Genomic DNA, 18798 nt, shown 5'->3' with positions numbered 1-18798 from the left:
TCCCTGCAGGCAGAGCACAGCCCCAGGAGAAGGCTGTTATCCCACTGATAATTTACTCATCTTCCAGCTCCTCCTGCATTTCCCAGCTCCCAAGGCATGTTTTCCCTGAGACAGCTTGTGCCTCTTCCTGGGTATTTCCAAGCAGGAGAACATCCTCATGTGCACGATCTTCCTGCATCCTTAGAAGCAGCAGCAACAGGAATTCCTGTGGGAATATCCCTCCCACACTGTTCAGGAACCTCCTGCTCCTGTGCCCCATGGAAGCCAACCTCTGGCAGTGGGGACAACCCTGGGGGACAGAGAAGAGCAGGAGAAAAATCTGCACCTCTCCTGCTATTTTAAAAGCAAAAACAGGCCTGACAAAACCACAGCTTCGTTTCCATAGAAATATGCCAGGGGAGCTGTGAAAGAGACTCTGGTAGCACTGCACAAGTGGTGAGGTAATTAATGATGGAACTGCAGAACAGCAAAAATATAAACCCCAGAGGATTTAACTCAGACTTGCTCATGGCTCAGAGCAGGGCCAAGTTTACAGCCTCATTTCAATGTGGGTTGGTGCCCAAGGTGATCTGCAGCAGCAGAAAGAAGAGATGGAGCCTGCAGTGAGATCTCAGCAGCAGCAGCATTTTGGGAGGTTTGGGTCAGGATCTTTAGTGAAACAGAATTAACAGAAATATTGTTATTTAAACCCACTTCAAAGCATGAAGAAAAGAAAAATATTATGAATTTCTGGGCATCTCAACACAGTACAAATGAAGCCACAACCTGCCTCCAGCCAAACCTTGGGTTTGAATCCACGTGGATCTGTGTTTTGGGATTGCATCAACAAACCACCATGTGCAAACCACTGCCAGGCCCCACAGGGCTTGCAGGCACACAAGCAGTGATGCCCTTGGTTTGACATGATCCACTTTGGAGTCCCACCAAAATGATAAACAACACAACAGCCCCCTGAACTGGACCACAGGTGGGTTTTGGCAAACCTTACAGCAAGCTCAAGCTCATTTTGGAACCACCAGCACCATGTTGGAGCAGGTGGGTGTGTATGACCCTACTGTGGTGGTGAGATGGATTTTAAAATACCAAATTCCCCTCCAATTCCTCCCTGCCATGGCCAGGATGTGTGCTAGGACACCACAAACCAGAGATCAGAGGCTTTTTTTTCATAGCAACTTTTATTGTTTTGGAGTCATTTTCCATCCCGTTCCTCCCTGAAGGCGTCGCGGTGGCTGCTTCCCGTGGCAGCCTCATCGGTGCCATCTCGTGGAAACAGGGACAAAATCCGCCAGGAACAGATGCCGAGCAGAGGAAATGCAGACCCGCATCCCCGATCCTGGCAGGGACGTCCAAAGCAAAAGGAATAGCCTAGGGAGATGCAAAGTGCTTATTGCCGTTTCTTTGGGGACCAGGGTTTGCAAATGTGATTGTATTTCCTGAAATTTGAAGCTGGTGGAGGGAAAATTAATTGAGGTTGTAGGAAGGTCAAAAACCATCAGGGCTGGCTCTGCTGTACAGCTGGGGATCAGCTCCTCAAGAGGAGAGAATCCAAAGGGCCTGGAAGAAGAGGGAAGGAGAGAGAGGTGTGTGGGGCTGGATGTGACCAGCACCCAGTTTCCCAAAGGAACATCATCTCCACATGCAGCACACCCTGTGCACAGCATGGCACTGTTGGTGGGGGCTCCTGATGGAGAAGGGAAATCCCATGGATGGGACCATCCTTTAGGTGTGAATGGACACCTCTGCCAAACCTGGTGCTGGCTGCTCTGGTGGCATCCACTGGAATGAGGAATGAGCGCTTCTCCCTTCCCACCTCTACCCTCGTGTCTGCCTGGGTGCTGTTAATAATTCAAAGTAAGTTTTCTTAATCCACTGGAGCTGATTGGCCGACTCAGCAGGCGTTTGGGGCTGCTCTAAAAAATTTATAAGGCTTTTTCAAGATTGCAAGTGGAATCCAGGTTGCAGATGCTGAGCTGGGGGAATTTGAACTGCCTGCTGCCCTTCTGCACTTGGAGGGGAGTTAAAGCATCAGGCACAGCCCCTTGTCAGCCTGGGCAGGTCCCTGAAGAGACCCAGCACAGGGTCATCACTGGCATGCAGGAAACCTCTCCAGTCAGGGCAGCTACCCTCCCATGGCTCCCTCATCTGTCACCAGACTTTGCTGAACCTTCACCCCACAAGAGCACTGAGGTCCTGCCTGTGTCACGCTGACTCAAAAGTCTTGGTGACAACTGAAGCATTTACACAGCATTTGAAAATACATCCCACTGGGGGGAAAAAGGAAACTAAGATCTCCTGACCTCCCATTCTGTTTTTGCTGCCTTGGAAGCCAATGCCACTGACTGCCAAGGAGGCCAAGGTGCTGTTCAGCCCAGAATTCCCAGAGGGCATCACCCAAGGGAGTCCTGCCATGGCTGCTGGTGATGGAGATGCTGAATCATCTGTGGTAGCAGTGGGAATGATGCACATGCAGCACAAAGTGACTGTGTGGCCTCAGACAGTGACTTCATCCCTGAGCAATGTCTTCCCTTGCACCCCAGCAGATGCTTCTCTTCTCCTTGGGCAGTTGCACAGCACATTTTCCCTTGCAGAGCTGCACTGCCCTGGGCATCCAGCCCTGGTGTAAATCACCTCTGCTCTGCTCCCCAGCCCAAGTGTCTGGGCTTGGCCTCTTTCCTGAGCAGATCTGCACAATGCTGGGCACCCAGGTTGGAGCAGAAGGGGCTGAGGCCATCCCCACAGCCTGGGGATGAGGAGTTCTCCCTGGGTTTTGTGTCCTTGGGGCTGGACACACATCCCTTGGACTAAACCTTCTTGTGAAGCAGAGGATGGGCCAGACCAGAAGCTGGGGGAAAGGCTGATCAGGGCAGGGAACATCCGTGCCTGGGTGGGTCTCATCTCTCCATCCTCCTTCCATCACACCCCCTTCACAAATCCATCAGCCACCCTTGGTCCCAGAGGTACAAATTCAGAGAGGAAGGTGGGAAGCCAGGCTCTCCCTCAACATTCTGTAACATGCCAAGGGCCAAACCTGGGAGGTTTTGACTGATCTCCTTTGACCACCTCCCTCTGCATTTCCCCAGTTTGAGATCCAGGTGCACCTGCAGCCAGGGGAGCACAAAGCAGCAGCTCTGGCCAGGGCAATGCACCACTTGGCACGTCCCATCCTCCTCTTGGCCTGTGCTTTACCCTGTGCAGGAATGTTGCTGAGCTGCAGAGAAACTGGAGCTGTAGCACAGCCCAGGGTGCAGCTCTGGGCCAGACTCTCCCTTCTGCCTCGGGTAGCATTTAGCCACCACTCTGATGCTTTATGTAGAGGTACTGCAGCACCTTCAAATAACTCATTTCAGCTCTGCTCACAAACACTCCTTTGCTGCCTGCAAATTTAGGATGGCCTGGTTTTGCTAAGTCTAAATGATTTGTAATCACCCCGAGTCTGGCACTGTTCTCTTGCCTTCTATCTGCTGAATGCTCTCTGCAGTCCTGGCCAGCCACAGCCCAGCACTCAGAGTGATGAGTCTGGCAGCAGCCAGGCTTTGGGATGGGGACACAAGTAGGGCAAAGAGAAGAGGACAATCCCCAAATATCAGCTTTGTGGGGATGTGATGGGTGGGACAGCAGTCACCTGGGGTGTCTGAGTTGGGTTTTGGTAAGCCAGGAGTGTAGGGGACACAGGAGTGTGTGTGCCAGCCCTGCCACCCCTCACATCAGTGCAGTGAGAGGATTCTCTCCCACGACACAGCCTGGAATTGTCCCCATCCCGCCCTGAAGGACTGTGGTGACCAGAAAGGGCAGGAGGAGGTGACAGTGATCGATGGGTCCCTGAGGGCAGGGACAGCATGAGCAAGGCGAAGTTGGGAGAACAAAAGAGGAGTTGCATGAAAATCAGGCAGGAAGTGAGGAAATGCCACTCTGCAGGCACAGCACCTGCATTTGTGCCCAAAGTGCTTGATCCTGCCCTGTCCAACACCGCAGATGTTCAGCAGGTGCTTCCCACACAGGATCCAAGCTGAGCCCACAAAGCGGGAATTTCATCCCCAGTAGAACCAGGGGTGCCCATTTTCCCATGGTTTTATGTTTCTAATAATGTCCTGTGGGTTCTCTGATGCCCATTGTTATCGTGTCCATGCATCACCAGTTCCTGCACTGAGGAGATTTCTGTCCTCTCTCTCATCACGTATTCTCATTCAAAGCAATCTGAAATGTCCCCCCAATCTTTAATAAAGAAGATAAAAATTGCCCAAAAGCTCTGCAGTTATTAAAGGAGGCAAGAGAGATGCAGATGCACGTACACCAGCTTTCCTTAAGACCTCAGGTTAAAGATAAATAAATCATAAACCCTTGCCCTTTCACGTTCTTTTGATTTCCCAGGTGTCCAGGCTGAAAGACTGACGAAAGCCTGCAGCAAAAGCCCATGGTGCAGAGAAACTATGAATTTAGATACTTTGAGAGTTTTTCTTTGCAGATGACACATGGTATGCTGTGACAGAGGCAGGAGCATGGAGACAGCCACGTCTACCTGGCAGCTTCCCAGCAGAATACTTCCATTTTTTTAAAACCTGACACATGGATCAAAAGCAGCCCTCACAACTAAAATCAAAATCTAATATTCTTTCTTCAACATTTTTGAAATGGAAAAAAATTACATGGAAAAATGTAAAGCAATTTTTTTTAAACTTTGAAGGGTTTTTTTTTAATCTCTCTCAATAATGAAGAGGTAAAATAATTAGCCTTCAAGCCTTTCAGTATTTTAGTAATTGGGTTTGGTTTTCTTACTTTCCAAATCTGTAGATTTTGACACTTCAGAAAAAAAGAAAAATAATTGAAAAAAAGGTTTTACATCAAAAAAAAGAATTTTTTTTTCCATGCAGGTTTAGGGCTTTGGCATCTCCTTATGCTTCTCCCCTCCTAACCCAGGACACCTGGGACCATCTAGAATCTATTTATTTGAGCTGCTTTCCCTTCCATGTCAGGCTAGAGCACAGATCAATCTGATGTGCCCCTCCTTGCAGAGATGATGTGTCAGAATCAGCTATTTCAGTATGGGCTTGTTTCTTTCGGATGACAACCTCCAGTCCCTAAATATTCATGCAGGTTTTGATTCAGCTTTGAAGTCAGTGGGAGGCAGGTGCTTGAATGGGAACAAAGCACCTAATGGGCTTTGTGGGACTGGGCCTGAGCCAGGATGCAGTTATGGTTCTGGGAGGTGCTTTGCTGGGACCAGAGCCAGTCCTGAGCTGGATTCCAAGCTCCTGAACCCAGGCAAGGCTGGAAGAGCTCCCAAGTGAGAACCAGTTTGGTTTTGTTGCTGTAAGTTGTGTATTGTGAGGGGCACAGCATTGGTTTGGAGACACTGGGAGGGGGCTCTTGGTGGGAAGGCCCCTCCATCTCTCAGTGGTCCCAAGGAGCTTGTGGTGGCCATCAGGGTGTGGGACCAGGTCCTGGAGCCTCCTTGTCCTGGGGGATGAGGTCAAAGAGCACTGAGGTGATGGCAATCTGATGGTGTGGCTTTGGTCCTTGTGGGTGCAGGAGGAGGAGGTGGAAACCCAAGGAGGTCAGGAGGAACAATGTGAGCACTGGGAGACGTGAGGGATGACTAAGAGAGCTAAATTTACAGAGTCTGGGAAAAGGAGGGCTCAGGGGCAACTGTGGTCACGGGCTAAAAATACCTTCAAGGTAACGGCATAAATGAAGAAAAGAAATTACACGTGGTCCCAAAGGAGGCGAGGGCAGGAGAAGGAGCTGGAGGGCAATGATGGAAGGGTGGAGAGTGGAGATGGGGAAGGAGACCTGGCCAGTGGGGAATTTAGCAGGATTTGTGTGCACTGAGTGGGGCAGAAGCAGAGCAGTGTAAAGGTGACAGGGAATTGGGCTGGGTGCTGATCCCTCTATGACTTTCAGCTTTGTGAGAGCTCCGAGGGTAACACAATTTATTAATCCAAGAGAATTTGCCTTAATTTTGTTTTTTTTTCCCACTAGTTTCTCCTTCCACATGCCCAGCCAAGCAGCTGTTCTTTCCAGAAACCAGTTTTCCTTAAAGTCAGGCCTCCACAGCACAAATTAATATTTAGACCTCAGCAATTTTAATCATCCTTAGAAAGGAGGAACATAAATTTCTAGTCAAGAACGGAGCATGTGTATCTCCCAAGTCAATTCAGCATAACTTGGAGAGATTTCTGTTCATACAGTCAGACACTTCCAGCTGCAGCTCAAGCTGATCTCATACAGCAGGATTTGTCCTGACTTTTTTCTGGAGCAGCCTCCAATGAGGTCGGTGCTGTCTAAGAACAGGGCAGGAAGATGGATGGTGGCACAGAAATTTTGCATCCAATAAATATGTAATATAAAATAAGCAGCTCTGTCAGCAGCAGGATGAAGGGAGCCTGGTTTCTTCTTATCAGCATGTTGCTTGCAAATTCTGATTGATCTAAAGATTTTTAGTGGTTGGGAGGCGTGGCCGCCTCATGGGCACCTTTTCCTGTGCCTGGTAAAGAGGAGAATTCACTTTAAAATCACCTTTGAAGGGGGAAGAAGGAACCATTGGGGAGCCTCTGTCTATCAGGGCTTCTGGTTTTGATGAAAATGGATAGAAACTTCATTAGCATTGCAACACATGACCGTCAGATTTGATCAGGACTGGAAAACCATCTGGTGCACCTTCATTTCAGGTGATTAAAAAAAAAAGTTTAAAAAAATCAGTGCTGATGCTGTGGTTGTGACTCAGTGCCAAAAGCAATCTTTGATCTCTGCCAGTTTGAACCCTCTTGCTCTCAAGGTTTTGCACCAGTGTCCTCACCACCCTGCACATCCTCTGCAGCTGTACCAACCACATCTCTTCATCCCAAATGTGGAAGCTTCGGCTGAGCATTGCCTTCTGTTCCAGCCACAAATATCACAATCACCTTTCTCCTTTGGAAATACATAGATTTCTCCATTTGTGCACAGGAATTATCTTTCCTACAGCTTTTTTTTTTTTTTTCCCCCTGAAGGCTCCACCTTATTCTGGGGAAGCATCTCCTTGCAGGTCGAGCTCCTTGTATGAACCAACCTCTCTCGGGTCAGGGCTGCTGGTTTCAAAGCCAAAACTGATTTGGCCTGTTGGGAAGAGTCAGGCAGGGAAGAGACATGAATAATCAATGGACAGGGGCTCTTGAGGGCTGTTTCCTGCTCAGAGAAGAGGATGAGGGTGGTGGGAGGTGACGGGGGGAGCTGAAGCAGAGTGAGATGGGTGGACACCGGGTGCAGGGACACCGAGCTGTTCGTGTATTTCCCTTGGCAGGTTAGTGTTGCTGGGATGTTGCAGCATCCTGTACAAGGGGAGGTAAAGCCATCTGCTTTAGGGTTTGAAAATAGCTCTGGGAGAGAGCTGTGAGTGACAAAACCCAGGCTATGGGTAGCACAGTTCACACAAACCACCGGCTGGGTGGGGATGGAGAAAGGGCTCTCGTTCAGTGTTTCAAGCAGAAATTTATCCCTGGAGTCATTCTAGATATTTCACACCAGTCATTTCTTACTACATCTCAAAAATCGCCAGGGGACAGAGCATGGACTTTCTGTATCTTTACATGGATTGATGGATTTCATCCTACCTTCAGGGTCTAAGCTATCTGCCATGGTGTTTGTGTTTTAAAGCCATCACCAGTGTTGAAAGCAAAGGACTGACTCAGTAATTCTGTTTGTTTATGGAGACATAATGTCCTTGGATCAGATAAAAGCACCTTCCCACTGCTGCTTTTATATACCTCATTAATTCCTAGTGTTAATGGCTGTGTCTTGTCTTGTGCCACCCAGCACAAGTGACACACAAGTGACTTCATCTCCAAAATTACCTGCTGCAGGCTCTGTGCAGGACATCACAGCTCAGTGTTTGTAACCAGTTGCTGCTCCTCTCAGGGCTGCAACTGGCAGGGCACTGGACACTGGATCAAGGGACAGCTGCTGTGAGTGACACGTGGAGGTGGAAAGGGTAAAGCCATGCGCTTCAGAAACACTCAACTGCATCTAGTGGTGCCAAGACATAGAATATTATAAAAAATGAGTTAGAGATGCCCTAAGAGTCCAAGGTAAAAAGAAAGAAGGGATGAGGCTAGAAGAGGCCTTCATCCACAATTTCAGGCCTTTTCCACTGCACTCTGTTCACAAAAAGAGGCAATCCTTGATGCACTTGCTCTCAAGGCCTTGCTTGTCTTTGAGATTTTGCCTCCCTTCTGAATGAAACAACAATCCCTGACAGCTCCTACAACCACACTGTGCCTTTCCTCAGCCCACCCATGACCTGGAAAGGGTGAGATCCCACCCCTTGCCTTTCCCACTCCCCATTTCTGGTGGTCTCAGAAATGCAGAGCACCCAGGGCTGTGCTGCAGTGTGACACTGCCAATGACCAACTAATTAGGCAAAGAGGGATGTGTTGAATTTAGATTCTTCTTTAGGGCTCACAGACTATTTGTAATCTTGAATTTGTTAATTGAAAATTGCTTCCTTTGTTTGTTGTTGGCCTTTTTGTGGAGGGGGATATTTCCTGCTTTGGGACTGCGTCACTGGATCTATAATAATGCACTTTGTACATTAGTGCCAGGCACGTTTGTAATTGGCCACCCTATTAAAGAGCACTAATGATCTTACAAGTGTTCACAAATAATGAATAGAATGGCCCCTCATTGAATTGAGCAATTTATTCACTGACATACTTGCAGATCTGGTTTTCCAGTATTTAACCCAGCTTTAGTTTTCTGCCTGCCTTGCAGAGATGGATTCTCTTTCAGCCATGTGTTGGAGAGAATATGGGTCACAGGAAACGTTCTGTTCATAAAAAATGTAGGGCTGCTCCACGCTCACTCTTCTCTCAACGTGCATGACAGGGTTTGGGGAGTGAGAGGCAGCAGCTTTAATCTCAGGGCTCCTCTTATCCATTAGTTCTCACTGGGATCCTCCTGAGAAATTAGGAGAGGACCAAAAAGCCAGGACTTGAGAAGAGCACTCTGAAAGGTTATGTTGATTTTCTCATTTAAATATGAATTTCAGGGAAAGCTGGCAACAATAGAGTGGTAAGATTGGTTTTCCACCAAAATCCAGCCCTGGGTGGCTCCTGAAGCCATAAAACTCGGGGCCACCATATTGTTGCTTCTCTACTAACATTGTGCTGAGGTATTTATGATGAAAGGTGCAGCTTACCTGAGCTTGCTATTTAATTTACATACAAAAAGTTTTGTCCTGAAGCCTTGTTTTACTTACAAAGAACATGCAGATCACCTGTGATTTTTTGGGTTGTAAGGGATAGAAATGTCACTGGGAAGGAGATGATGATCTTGGGCTTGATTTTATTTGATTGCAGGTCTTCCCATTGCACTTCAAAGAACCCTTTCCATAGAGGATAATTATGTGGGGCAGGCACCTCTGTCCTGTTTTCTGCAGTTTGCCTGTCTTCTCCTGAGTCCAGTGAAGGTGTGTCATCAGGAAATATTCCCTGGGGCAGAATCCAGCCATGGTGTAAGGGGGTAAAATGCTGCTGCTGGACTATAAATGGTGGGGTATTAAAGAGCTGGTTTGTGTCAGCACATCTGGAGATGGACTTTCTGAGCAGCTTGGTGACCATGCCATGGTGCAGTTTCAGCACAAATGCTGAATTTGGGCTTCCAAGAGGATAGGTTGGGAAGAGGTCGGGAAGAGCGGAGAAGGGAATGACTTTGCACAGTGGGATTTGTGGAGAGGTTGAGCAGGTCTGCTGCTGAGTGGGCTCATGGAGATGGGGTCCCCCTGTGACACTGGCAGTGTCTGCACCCTCTGCCAGTAGGAACACGGATGTCATCCCACCACAGGGCACTGCCCAGCCCTACCCGGGGGCAGGAGGAGCCCCCCTCCATGGGGGTTTTCAGGGGGTGCCAGAGCCTGGTTTGGGGAGCAGACGCTGCACTGTGGGCAGCAGGAACATGTTGTATCTTGATTTGAAGGTGGGATGTCCCCCCTCGCATTAGGGGGGACCTACATTTGGGGGAACAGTACCAAACACTGCTTTTCTTGGTCGGAGCAGCTTTTTTTAAATTTCGAGGGGGTGAGGAACGCCAAGCCCGGATTTTTGGGAGTAGAGAGCGGGGTGACTGGGGGTGCAGGCGGCTGCTGCCAAGAGGGATGCCAAGGGTTAAAAACAGGGCTGGCATCCCACCACAGGGCACTGCCCAGCCCTTCCTGGGGGGCGCAGGAGGAGCCCCCTCCATGGGGGTTTTGAGGGGTTGCCAGAGCCCGGTTTGCGGAGCTGCACTGTGGGCAGCAGGAACATGTTGTATCTTGATTTGAAGGTGGGATGTCCCCCCTGCATTAGAGGGGACCTACATTTAGGGGAACAGTACCAAACACTGTTTTTCTTGGTCGGAGCGGCTTTTTTTAAATTTCGAGGGGGTGAGGAACGCCAAGCCCGGATTTTTAGGAGTGTGTGTGTGTGTGTGTGGGGTGGGGGTGCGGGCGGCTGCTGCCGGCGGGGGACGCCAAGGGTTAAGGGGGCGGGCGGCGGCGGGGCGGCGCTGGCGGAGCCGATTGCAGCGGCTCCTGCGGCTTCGGCTGCGCCGGGCGCGGAGCAGCGGCGGGGAGCGCGGGCGGAGCCCCCGCCGGAGCCCCCCGCCGCCCCCCGCCGCCACCATGGTGCAGAAATCCCGCAACGGAGGCGTCTACCCGGGGCCCGCCGCCGAGAAGAAGCTCAAGGTGGGCTTCGTGGGGCTGGACCCGGGCGCCCCGGACTCCAGCCGGGACGGAGCGCTGCTCATCGCCGGCTCCGAGAGCTCCAAGCGGGGCAGCATCCTCAGCAAGCCGCGCTCCGGGGTCTCGGGCAGCGGGAAGCCCCCCAAAAGGAATGCTTTTTACCGCAAGCTGCAGAATTTCCTCTACAATGTGCTGGAGAGACCGCGGGGATGGGCTTTCATTTACCACGCATACGTGTGAGTAAAAGGGTGGGGGGCAAGGCTGGTGGCACCCCCGGGTTCGGGGTGCCCTCCTTCATCCCCTGAGCCCCCAAATGCGCCGGAGAGCGGGGATGCTCCAGCTGCAGAGCGGGTGCGGGAAGGGATGCCGGGTGCCAGGGCTGGCTGGGGAGCCCCGGGGGATGCTGCGGGGGGCGGAGGCTGAGCCGCTCCCCCTCATCCTCCCCGGGATCAGCCGGGCCGGCCGGGCCGCCGCTGCATCCCGCATCCCGCATCCCTCGCCCCAGCCCAGGCGGTGCCCGGGATCGGGGCGGTGATGGCCATCCGGGGAAGGAGCTGCCCCTGCAGAGCCGGGGGGAGGCTCCCAGGAGAGTCACCGAGCCCCTGTCTCCCCCTGCCCGCTCCCGCTTGCGGGGGAAGGGGCTGCTCATGCGGTCGGTGCAGCGGGAGTGATGGGTAGCGACTGTTCCTCCGTCTTGCTTGAAATCACCATAGCAATGCTGTGAGCAGAGGAACAAAAAGCTCCGCTCAGGCACCGTCTCTCCTCCCCCCCACCCCCCCAGCATCCTTCCCTCCCCGGCCCCATCTTTGCCTGCTGGGTGGCTGCAGGTAAAGGTTTGGGGCCGGGATTGGTTCTGGGGCTCTGCTCAGGCTTCTGGAGGTATTTCTTGTCCCCGGTGGGAAGCGTCTGAATGGGAGATGTGTCTAGAAAGAAATGCTAATCGGTGTCTGGGGCTCGCAGCCTGTACGGCCGAGCGGTAAACAAAGGAGCATCCCTGGGTGCTCATCCCCCCCGGGTACCCGGGTTTTGGGCAGGAATGGCCCCGCTGACCCGCGTTTGGCAGCAGGATTCCCTGAATCCCTGAAGCATTGCTGCATAGGAGTGCAGATGACTTCCCGTTGTTCCCAGGCTCGCCAAGGGAGGGTCAAGATAAATCTCGGTGTTACTGCAACTCCCTTCCCTCTGGGACTTTCCACAGTCCCACCGGGCTCTTCTGCAGGCCTGGGCTCGGGCTGAGCTGCTCCTACCCTTGGTGCCAATGCTTTTTTTGTTTTGTTTTTGTGCTTTTCCTCATGGCCACGGCCTCTTTCAGCCGCAGCAAAAGGATTTTTGGGGCCTTTTCTGGTTTTTTCCTCCCCCTCCATCCTTTTGCTGTTGTGCTGCTGTAAGATAAGGAGTTGGGATGTGCTTTCTGCTCCTCAGCCATTTTGTACATTGAGGCCTTCCTTGGAGGTGTTGGTGGGACCATGGGAGAGGGGAGATCCTTGCTGGGTGCAAGGGGGAGGCTTGCCGAGCACTGCAGCGAGCTGGGGTCCTTGGGGAAGCTCATTTCCCCTGGGAAATGGGAGAGGAGAAGAGAGAGCATCTGTGGAGCTCAGCCGCAGCTATGATGAGGAGTGTGAAGTCCAGCACTGGGAATTCCTGAGCACCTTCCATGCTCCCGTCCATCCTCTGGAGTAGTGGGTGGTTTGTGTCTCAAAATCTTCCAGAATGGTGTGGAGGGGCCAAGTGTTCATGCTGGGAGCTGGGTTATTGTGTGTGCACTGAGGATGGGGATGCTGTGTGCAGTGTGCTGTTAAATACAGCTGAGACCCCAGCTGGGGACACTGGGGTGACAGTGACGGAGATGGAAGGGGCTGAACGCCAAATTTCAAACGGCAGGGGTAGCTCTGGCTGTGAGGGCTTTACAAACATCTTGGGCTTCTTCAGCTGCTCTGTCTTAACTTCTAACCTGTTTGGCCCTCTGCATTTGCTTGGGCAGCCAGGAGTGCTCCCAGGGCCACCCCAAACTGTCCTGCTCCCAGTGCCCCTTGGCTCTCACCCTGGAGCTGCATCCCCCCAGCCCGAGCAGCTGCGTTTGTTCTGGGCTTGTGACTCCACTTGTATCTGCTGTGGCACCACGGGGAGCCTGTAAAACCAGCTCTGCCCCCTCCCCTCACGCACCTGCTGGGAAATGGAGGCTGAATTCAGGGCTGAGGTGGTAATCGCACCGATGTCTGTGAAGAGTTGGTGATATCATAATTTTTTACAGTGTATTGGGAAGTTCTGTGGCCTCCAGTTTTCTGTGCTATACCCAGGACAGGTTTAGCCTTGGCAGTTTGCTGTTACGGCTGTGGAAGAGCTGAAGGATATGGGAACCTTCACACAAAGCTGCCAGGATAAGCTCATGGCTCAGTTGTCCCCCCTTGCTGCCCGGGTGAGCCTGGCATGGCCTGTGCCAGCTCTGGGGCTGTTGGAATGGGTTCTGTAACTGGAAGTCAGTAATACAGACAGACAGGACAGATAAAAAGCTTGTTCAAAGGTGTGGGAGGATGACAAGCCTGCCTCAAGGTCACAAAGTTTGTATGGAAGGGCTGGAGCCATTCCCATGTCCCAAAGGCCAGTGCCGTGCCCTGTGTGTGCTATTGGGGTCCCTGTGACTCCTCGTGCCCCAAACCTCATTTTGTGCCAAAACCTGGGGCACAAAAGCGCCTTTAGCCCTCATCCTGCAGAAATGGGAGTCCTGGAGAAGGCTGTGGATGAGGGTGCCCTGTCCTGCCGCTGTCCTGGCTCCAGCCAGCCCTCTCCACTGCCAGCACCCCTATTTCCCTGCTCTGCTGCTCACAGGGGCTTCCCTGCATGCACATTTATTTCCAGTGTGAGTGAGTTTGTGATGCTGCAAGGCTGGGTTTTATCTCAGAGATGCTTGCAGACCCAGCTGCCTTTGCAGGCACGGAGCTGCTCCAGGGCTGCTCGGGCAGCTCCCTGCACCCAAAGCCAAGACAAAAACTACTGGGGCTCTCCCAGCACGGAGATGTTTTAATAAATATGAGAGGTGCCTCTGGGTAATACCTCTGCTAAATTCCTGCCTGCAGAGGCCCAGGCTGGTTCTGATGCTCTGCCTTGAGAAGCCTGTGCAGGTTGCATTTATTTCCAGTGCTGCATCCTAGATCCAATCCATCTGATTTCATTCCCCACCTCTTCCTGCTGTCGATCATTCCCTTTCTCACCATTTCATGCATAAGAAATCAGGGAAATTCAAACCAGGGAATCTCTCACTCCCCCAGCCCTGGTCTCATCTCAGATGTTGCCTCTCCAAAAGCAGAGCTGTTACCTCTGAGCAAAAGCAGGGTTTTATATTTCTGTGTTATGATTCATTTTTGTACTTAATAGCTCTTCCTACACTGACACAACTGGGTGACCTGCTCTTGGGAGCTGTGGGTATGATATATATGATATATAATATATATTTTGGATAACCCCATGGTCAACTGAGCATTGGGGGTCCCATTTTTGAGTGTAGCTAGAGGTGCTGTCTTGCTCACAGCAGTCTGAGCCTGCTTTATTTCTCACCTTCTCCCAATATTTCTCTCAACATCTTTCTTTTCTATTTCTCCCACCTTTTTTTTTTTTTAATTTTTTGTGACTGATCCTTTACATGGCAGCACATGGCTTCATTCTGTTCAAGGCTGAACTGAAACTTGAAAAGTTGAGCTGTATCTAAATAGCAGGTCAGGCTTTTTGAGGGGTGCAGCAGCACTTAGACCTCAATTTAATTCTCTGTGCAGATGGGCATTTGGCTCCTAAAAGTTTTCCATTTTATTACTCTGAATTTTTTTTTTTTCCTTCTAGTCCTTCTGGCTTGGTTTCTGTCACCTGTCCTGTGCACAGGAAGGGCTGTAATACTTGAAAGTGATTTTTTTGTCCCTACCTGCCATCTCATTTCAGGAGGGATCACTGTTCTGTGCCAGCCTAAGCAAGGTGCTCACACTGGGCACCCCCATGGTCTGAGGTGTCTGGGGACACATTTGCTGATCTCTGGGTGAGCTGCTCAGCTTTGGTCCCTGAGCTGAAGAAGAAGCTGCATTTGGAGCAGTGGCAAGGAAACAGCCTGGATTCAGGCACTTCCAAAGCTGTGTGCACAGGAACCAACATAATTCTTGCATTTCCTACTTAGAATTTACAACCCTGATGCATCTCTTTAAGTGTGTTAAAAATAGTTTGGGTGCATTTTTCGTCTTCATACTGTGCACCATACATTTAGTTAATTAAGCAAGTGCATGGACTTAAATTATAATAAGGAGGAACATTTCCTCCCTGTCTAATTCCATTCAAATTTCCTTGTGCCATCCCTATCCCATTTGTTCTTCCATTTTCACCCAGGGAAGCTGCCCCTCTCTCCAGTGCCCTGCCTGCATCCATGGCCATGTCTGGCTCAGGGGGAGCACAGAGGGTGGGTGAGGAGTTTCCCTGGAGTTCCAGGGTTTCTCTTTGCAGATGTGACCTCTTTTGTGACTCCTCAGAACTGATGGTTATTTCATGTAGATCCATTCCCAGATAATCTCTTACTCCAGAATTCAGGGTGAATGTGGTCTGGCAGTCTCAATTGTCCATCCCCAAACCCTGAGGGGTTCATGGCAAGCGCTCGCCCCCAGACAGGGTGTCACAGACATCTTTTTATGAAAATCCTTTCCGTAAGATTTTTTCCTCCTGAGAAGCTGAGAGGCCTCAGGAACAAATGTAAACATTGATTATCTGCTGCTGTGGAATGCAACAAGTGCATCTGTAATTAGTCTCATGTGCTTGTTTGTAATTAATGGCCAATCACAGCACAGCTGGCTCGGAGAGTCTGGGACAGCTGCCTTTGTTATCACTCTTTCTATTCTTAGCTTAGCTAGCCTTCTGAGATGAAACCTTTTCTTCTATTCTTTTAGTATAGTTTTAATGTAATATATATCATAAAATAATAAATCAAGCCTTCTGAATCATGGAGTCAGATCCTCGTCTCTTCCCTCAGCCTGAGACCGCTGTGAACACCCTCACACAGGGTTGTTGTGGGCAGATAAGATGCCACCCAACCCAGCCCATCCATCAGTGATGTGCAGGGACCTCTCCTGGGTTTCCCTGCCCATCTCCAGGCTGAGGAGGATGAAGGGGCCAGCACAGATCTCCTACAGGTTAATAAACCTGCTGGGCTCTGCTCTCCAGGGCTTCTGCCCTGAGCTGTGGGGTCCTGCCCACCCCAGGGACCCGGGCACCCTCCTGCTGGGATGCCTCACGAGCTCCTCTCCAGCCGCTTAGTCAGAGCTTGGTGGGAGCAGCCTGATTGCAGTTGCTTTAATGTGTCACGTTCCAGCCATCATATTCACCCCACACTGACATTAAGGAAATGAAAAACAAGCTGATCCCCTGGGTGACCTCCTTTTTTTGTGCTGCAATACACCTCAGATGAGTCTTGCTGTGGTTTGATGTATTAAAGGAGGAATAACCCAAAATGTAAGCTCCAAATTCTTTACTAAAGGGAAGATGGGCACAGCTCAAAGAGATATAGTTACAAAAATCAGGTTTGTTGATTTTTTGTTTGCATTGCAGCACAAGGAAGGGGTGGCAGGGTGAGACACTGTGCCCAGGGTGAGCAGAGCACAGGTTTGCCAGGCATCAGTGCTGCTCACAAGGATATAAAGCATGTAAATTTAGTGTTCAGCTTCTGGGAGTTAAGTAGCAAACACTTAGCCCTTCATAACCCTTTTTAAGGTAGCCCAAATGCTCACTGGTTTCTTAGTTCCCGAGGAACAGATTGTTCTTTAAATTGTGGTGACAGGGAGCTGTGCCAGTCCTTTTCCTGCCATGTAATCTCCTGTGGAACAGATATGGTAGAGCTGAGGAAGGTGGGGAGTGGTTCCTACAGAGGATTAATGTCCCTGTTGGTGTGATGTCCCTGCACATCAAAGAGAGGAGTCTCTAGCACTGGGACACACATTTCTTTAGAATAATGCAATAATTTTTCATCCCTGATAGTCCAAAAATAACCACATTGCAAAACCAGATTGTTGTGGTGGCCTGGACTGAGTTTCATGAATGTATTTAGAGTGCATTCAGAGTGTATTTAGATGTACTTGACTAGTGAGCACATGATGGCACAACCAGGTGGTGCAAAAGGACAGGGGGTGCAAGATCCTCCACACCACACATTTAAATGCTCCTAATCAGGCTGCAAGACAAAAAGATTTGGGCTCTTCTGGCAGCCACCTGTGACGAAAGATGACTCCCCCAGGACTGCAAGAGTAGATATTTCAATGTAAAATGTGTTTTGCACTGAGATCATCACAGTGTGGTGAGCAGGCTGTGTGAGCTTGCTCAGCTCCCTGAAGCTGTGCTGACCTGGGCTCTTCATGTGGCTCCTGTGGCCTTTTCCTGGGAAAGCTGCAAACTAAGCCCGCTGTGACACTGACAGCAGAGGTGTCTTGGGGGCGTCCTGTGCATTCATTGTGAGGCACTGGAATAATTACTTGTGCTGTTGGATGGGGAGTGTCACACCAAGCACTGGCTGGGATGGCAGGAGCTGCCTCCTTACAGCCTCGGGGCTCCTTGGCTCTACAATTGCCAATCAATGAGGGAAAGCAGAGAGCTCCTGCAGAACTCTCTGGTCTCTCTTTGGCATCACTCCAGCCTTTTAATGTGCTTTTTAGATGTGTGGAAAACTTTTGGTGTTGGTAAGCATCCATAAGATGATTTTTTTGGAGTGGATCGGATGTCAAAGAGCTGCCTTTTCCAAGAGAGGAAGCGAGAAAACCTCTGGAATCTTCTCACCTCTCACTCTTGCTGCTCTAGGGAGGTGATTTAGAGCAACATCAGAGTCACTGGGGTTGCTGGGGGACTGAGTAGTCACTCGATTTCTCTTGGGATCTATAATGTCCAGATGTTTAAGATGCAGTGAGCTTTCATTGTGAATTTGGTGATGCTCAGATATGTCCTGGATTCTGCATGGAAATCCCACAGCAGCCTCAGGGCAGGGTTAGATGGGCAGGTTTGCCTTCTGGAGGTGCCCATTTCCCTCTGTTGGTGGCAGAGGGAGCCTAACTCACCTTGCAGACCTTAGTGAGAGCTGGGTGGGACCAGTGCAGGCAAGGAGGAGAGATTTTGCATGGTTTTGAACTGAAAAACAGGAGTGAGAGGAGGCATCTCCCACCTCCTGCCGCAGCCTGTGGGAACTGGGGTGTTCAAGGGCAGAGCTGCACTGTGGACACCCCAGCAGGTAAGGTGAAGGGGAGAGGTGAGGTTGATCCACATTGAAATGGGATTACCTGGATCTGAGATCTTTGAGAAGTGGTTTTGAGAAAGGAATCTGTGTAGCAAGCCCTGATCAACTCTTGTGATCTGCAATGCAAGACTGGGAAAAATCAGAAGCCACCAAGCCTAAGTGCCCAGTTGCCATCTTCATTCAGAAATCCTCCTTTTCTTACTGCCACCCCCAGGAGGGTGGGACAGGGAAAAGAAACAAGAGGACAGGCAAAGACAGAGCGAATCACTGAGTTAGGAGGCAACTGTTCTCTGTCTGAAGCTCCTGGCAGCTCCATCGTGGCTGGTGCTTGGTCTCTTCAGGACAGATTTTGCCTCGCGGAGGGTCTTTCCCAAGCATTCACAAACTCCTCATTTGTAAACAAACGCTGATCTGCCTGGCAGTTCTGCTCTCTCGTTTAGAGCTCTGCCAGCCCTGGGGAGGTGACAGTGTGGGAGCAAATTAGGGCTGGGGTGGCAGCAGAGCTGCTGTCACGCACTGCAAGGGATGAGCACAGCAGGGCAGGCACTCCTGACAGAGCTTCCACAGCCAGCCTGTCACTCCCCATGAAGTTATCATGATGCCCAGGAAAAAAAAGTAAAAATAAGCTATCAGGAATCCTGGCTCAAGGGTGACTCGTGGACACCTTGTGTGTCTCCTGTGTGAGGGCAGTAGGTTGTGTCTGGGTACCTGCTGTGCCTGTTTCTTGCAGGTTTGGTGTGGTGGAAAAAACTAATATGGGGTGCAAAGGAAAAAGAAAAAAAATAATGAAAGAATAGTTAAAGTGAATAGAAAGGGGAAAATATTTTATTAAAATTTCAGTAGTGTGTAAGCACCCCAAAGGGAAGTAGAA

The 18798-nt window shown here is 50.5% G+C and overlaps 1 protein-coding gene across 8 annotated transcripts in view; it reads left to right on the top strand.

Annotated features, from left to right (window-relative positions):
* Positions 1-10612: 10612 nt before the first annotated feature.
* KCNQ2 (potassium voltage-gated channel subfamily Q member 2) overlaps positions 10613-18798 on the top strand; it is a 73914-nt gene continuing 65728 nt past the window's right edge. For all 8 annotated transcript variants that reach the window (XM_064730060.1, XM_064730057.1, XM_064730063.1 and 5 more), the window contains exon 1: positions 10613-10923. In XM_064730060.1, coding sequence (XP_064586130.1) covers positions 10628-10923 — 296 coding nt within the window. In that variant the 5' untranslated portion in view covers positions 10613-10627. The remainder of the gene's footprint in view (positions 10924-18798) is intronic.

Source organism: Zonotrichia leucophrys, chromosome 20 (assembly GCF_028769735.1).
Source record: "Zonotrichia leucophrys gambelii isolate GWCS_2022_RI chromosome 20, RI_Zleu_2.0, whole genome shotgun sequence".
NCBI lineage: Eukaryota > Metazoa > Chordata > Aves > Passeriformes > Passerellidae > Zonotrichia > Zonotrichia leucophrys.
This window is presented reverse-complemented; position numbering and strand designations above follow the sequence as displayed.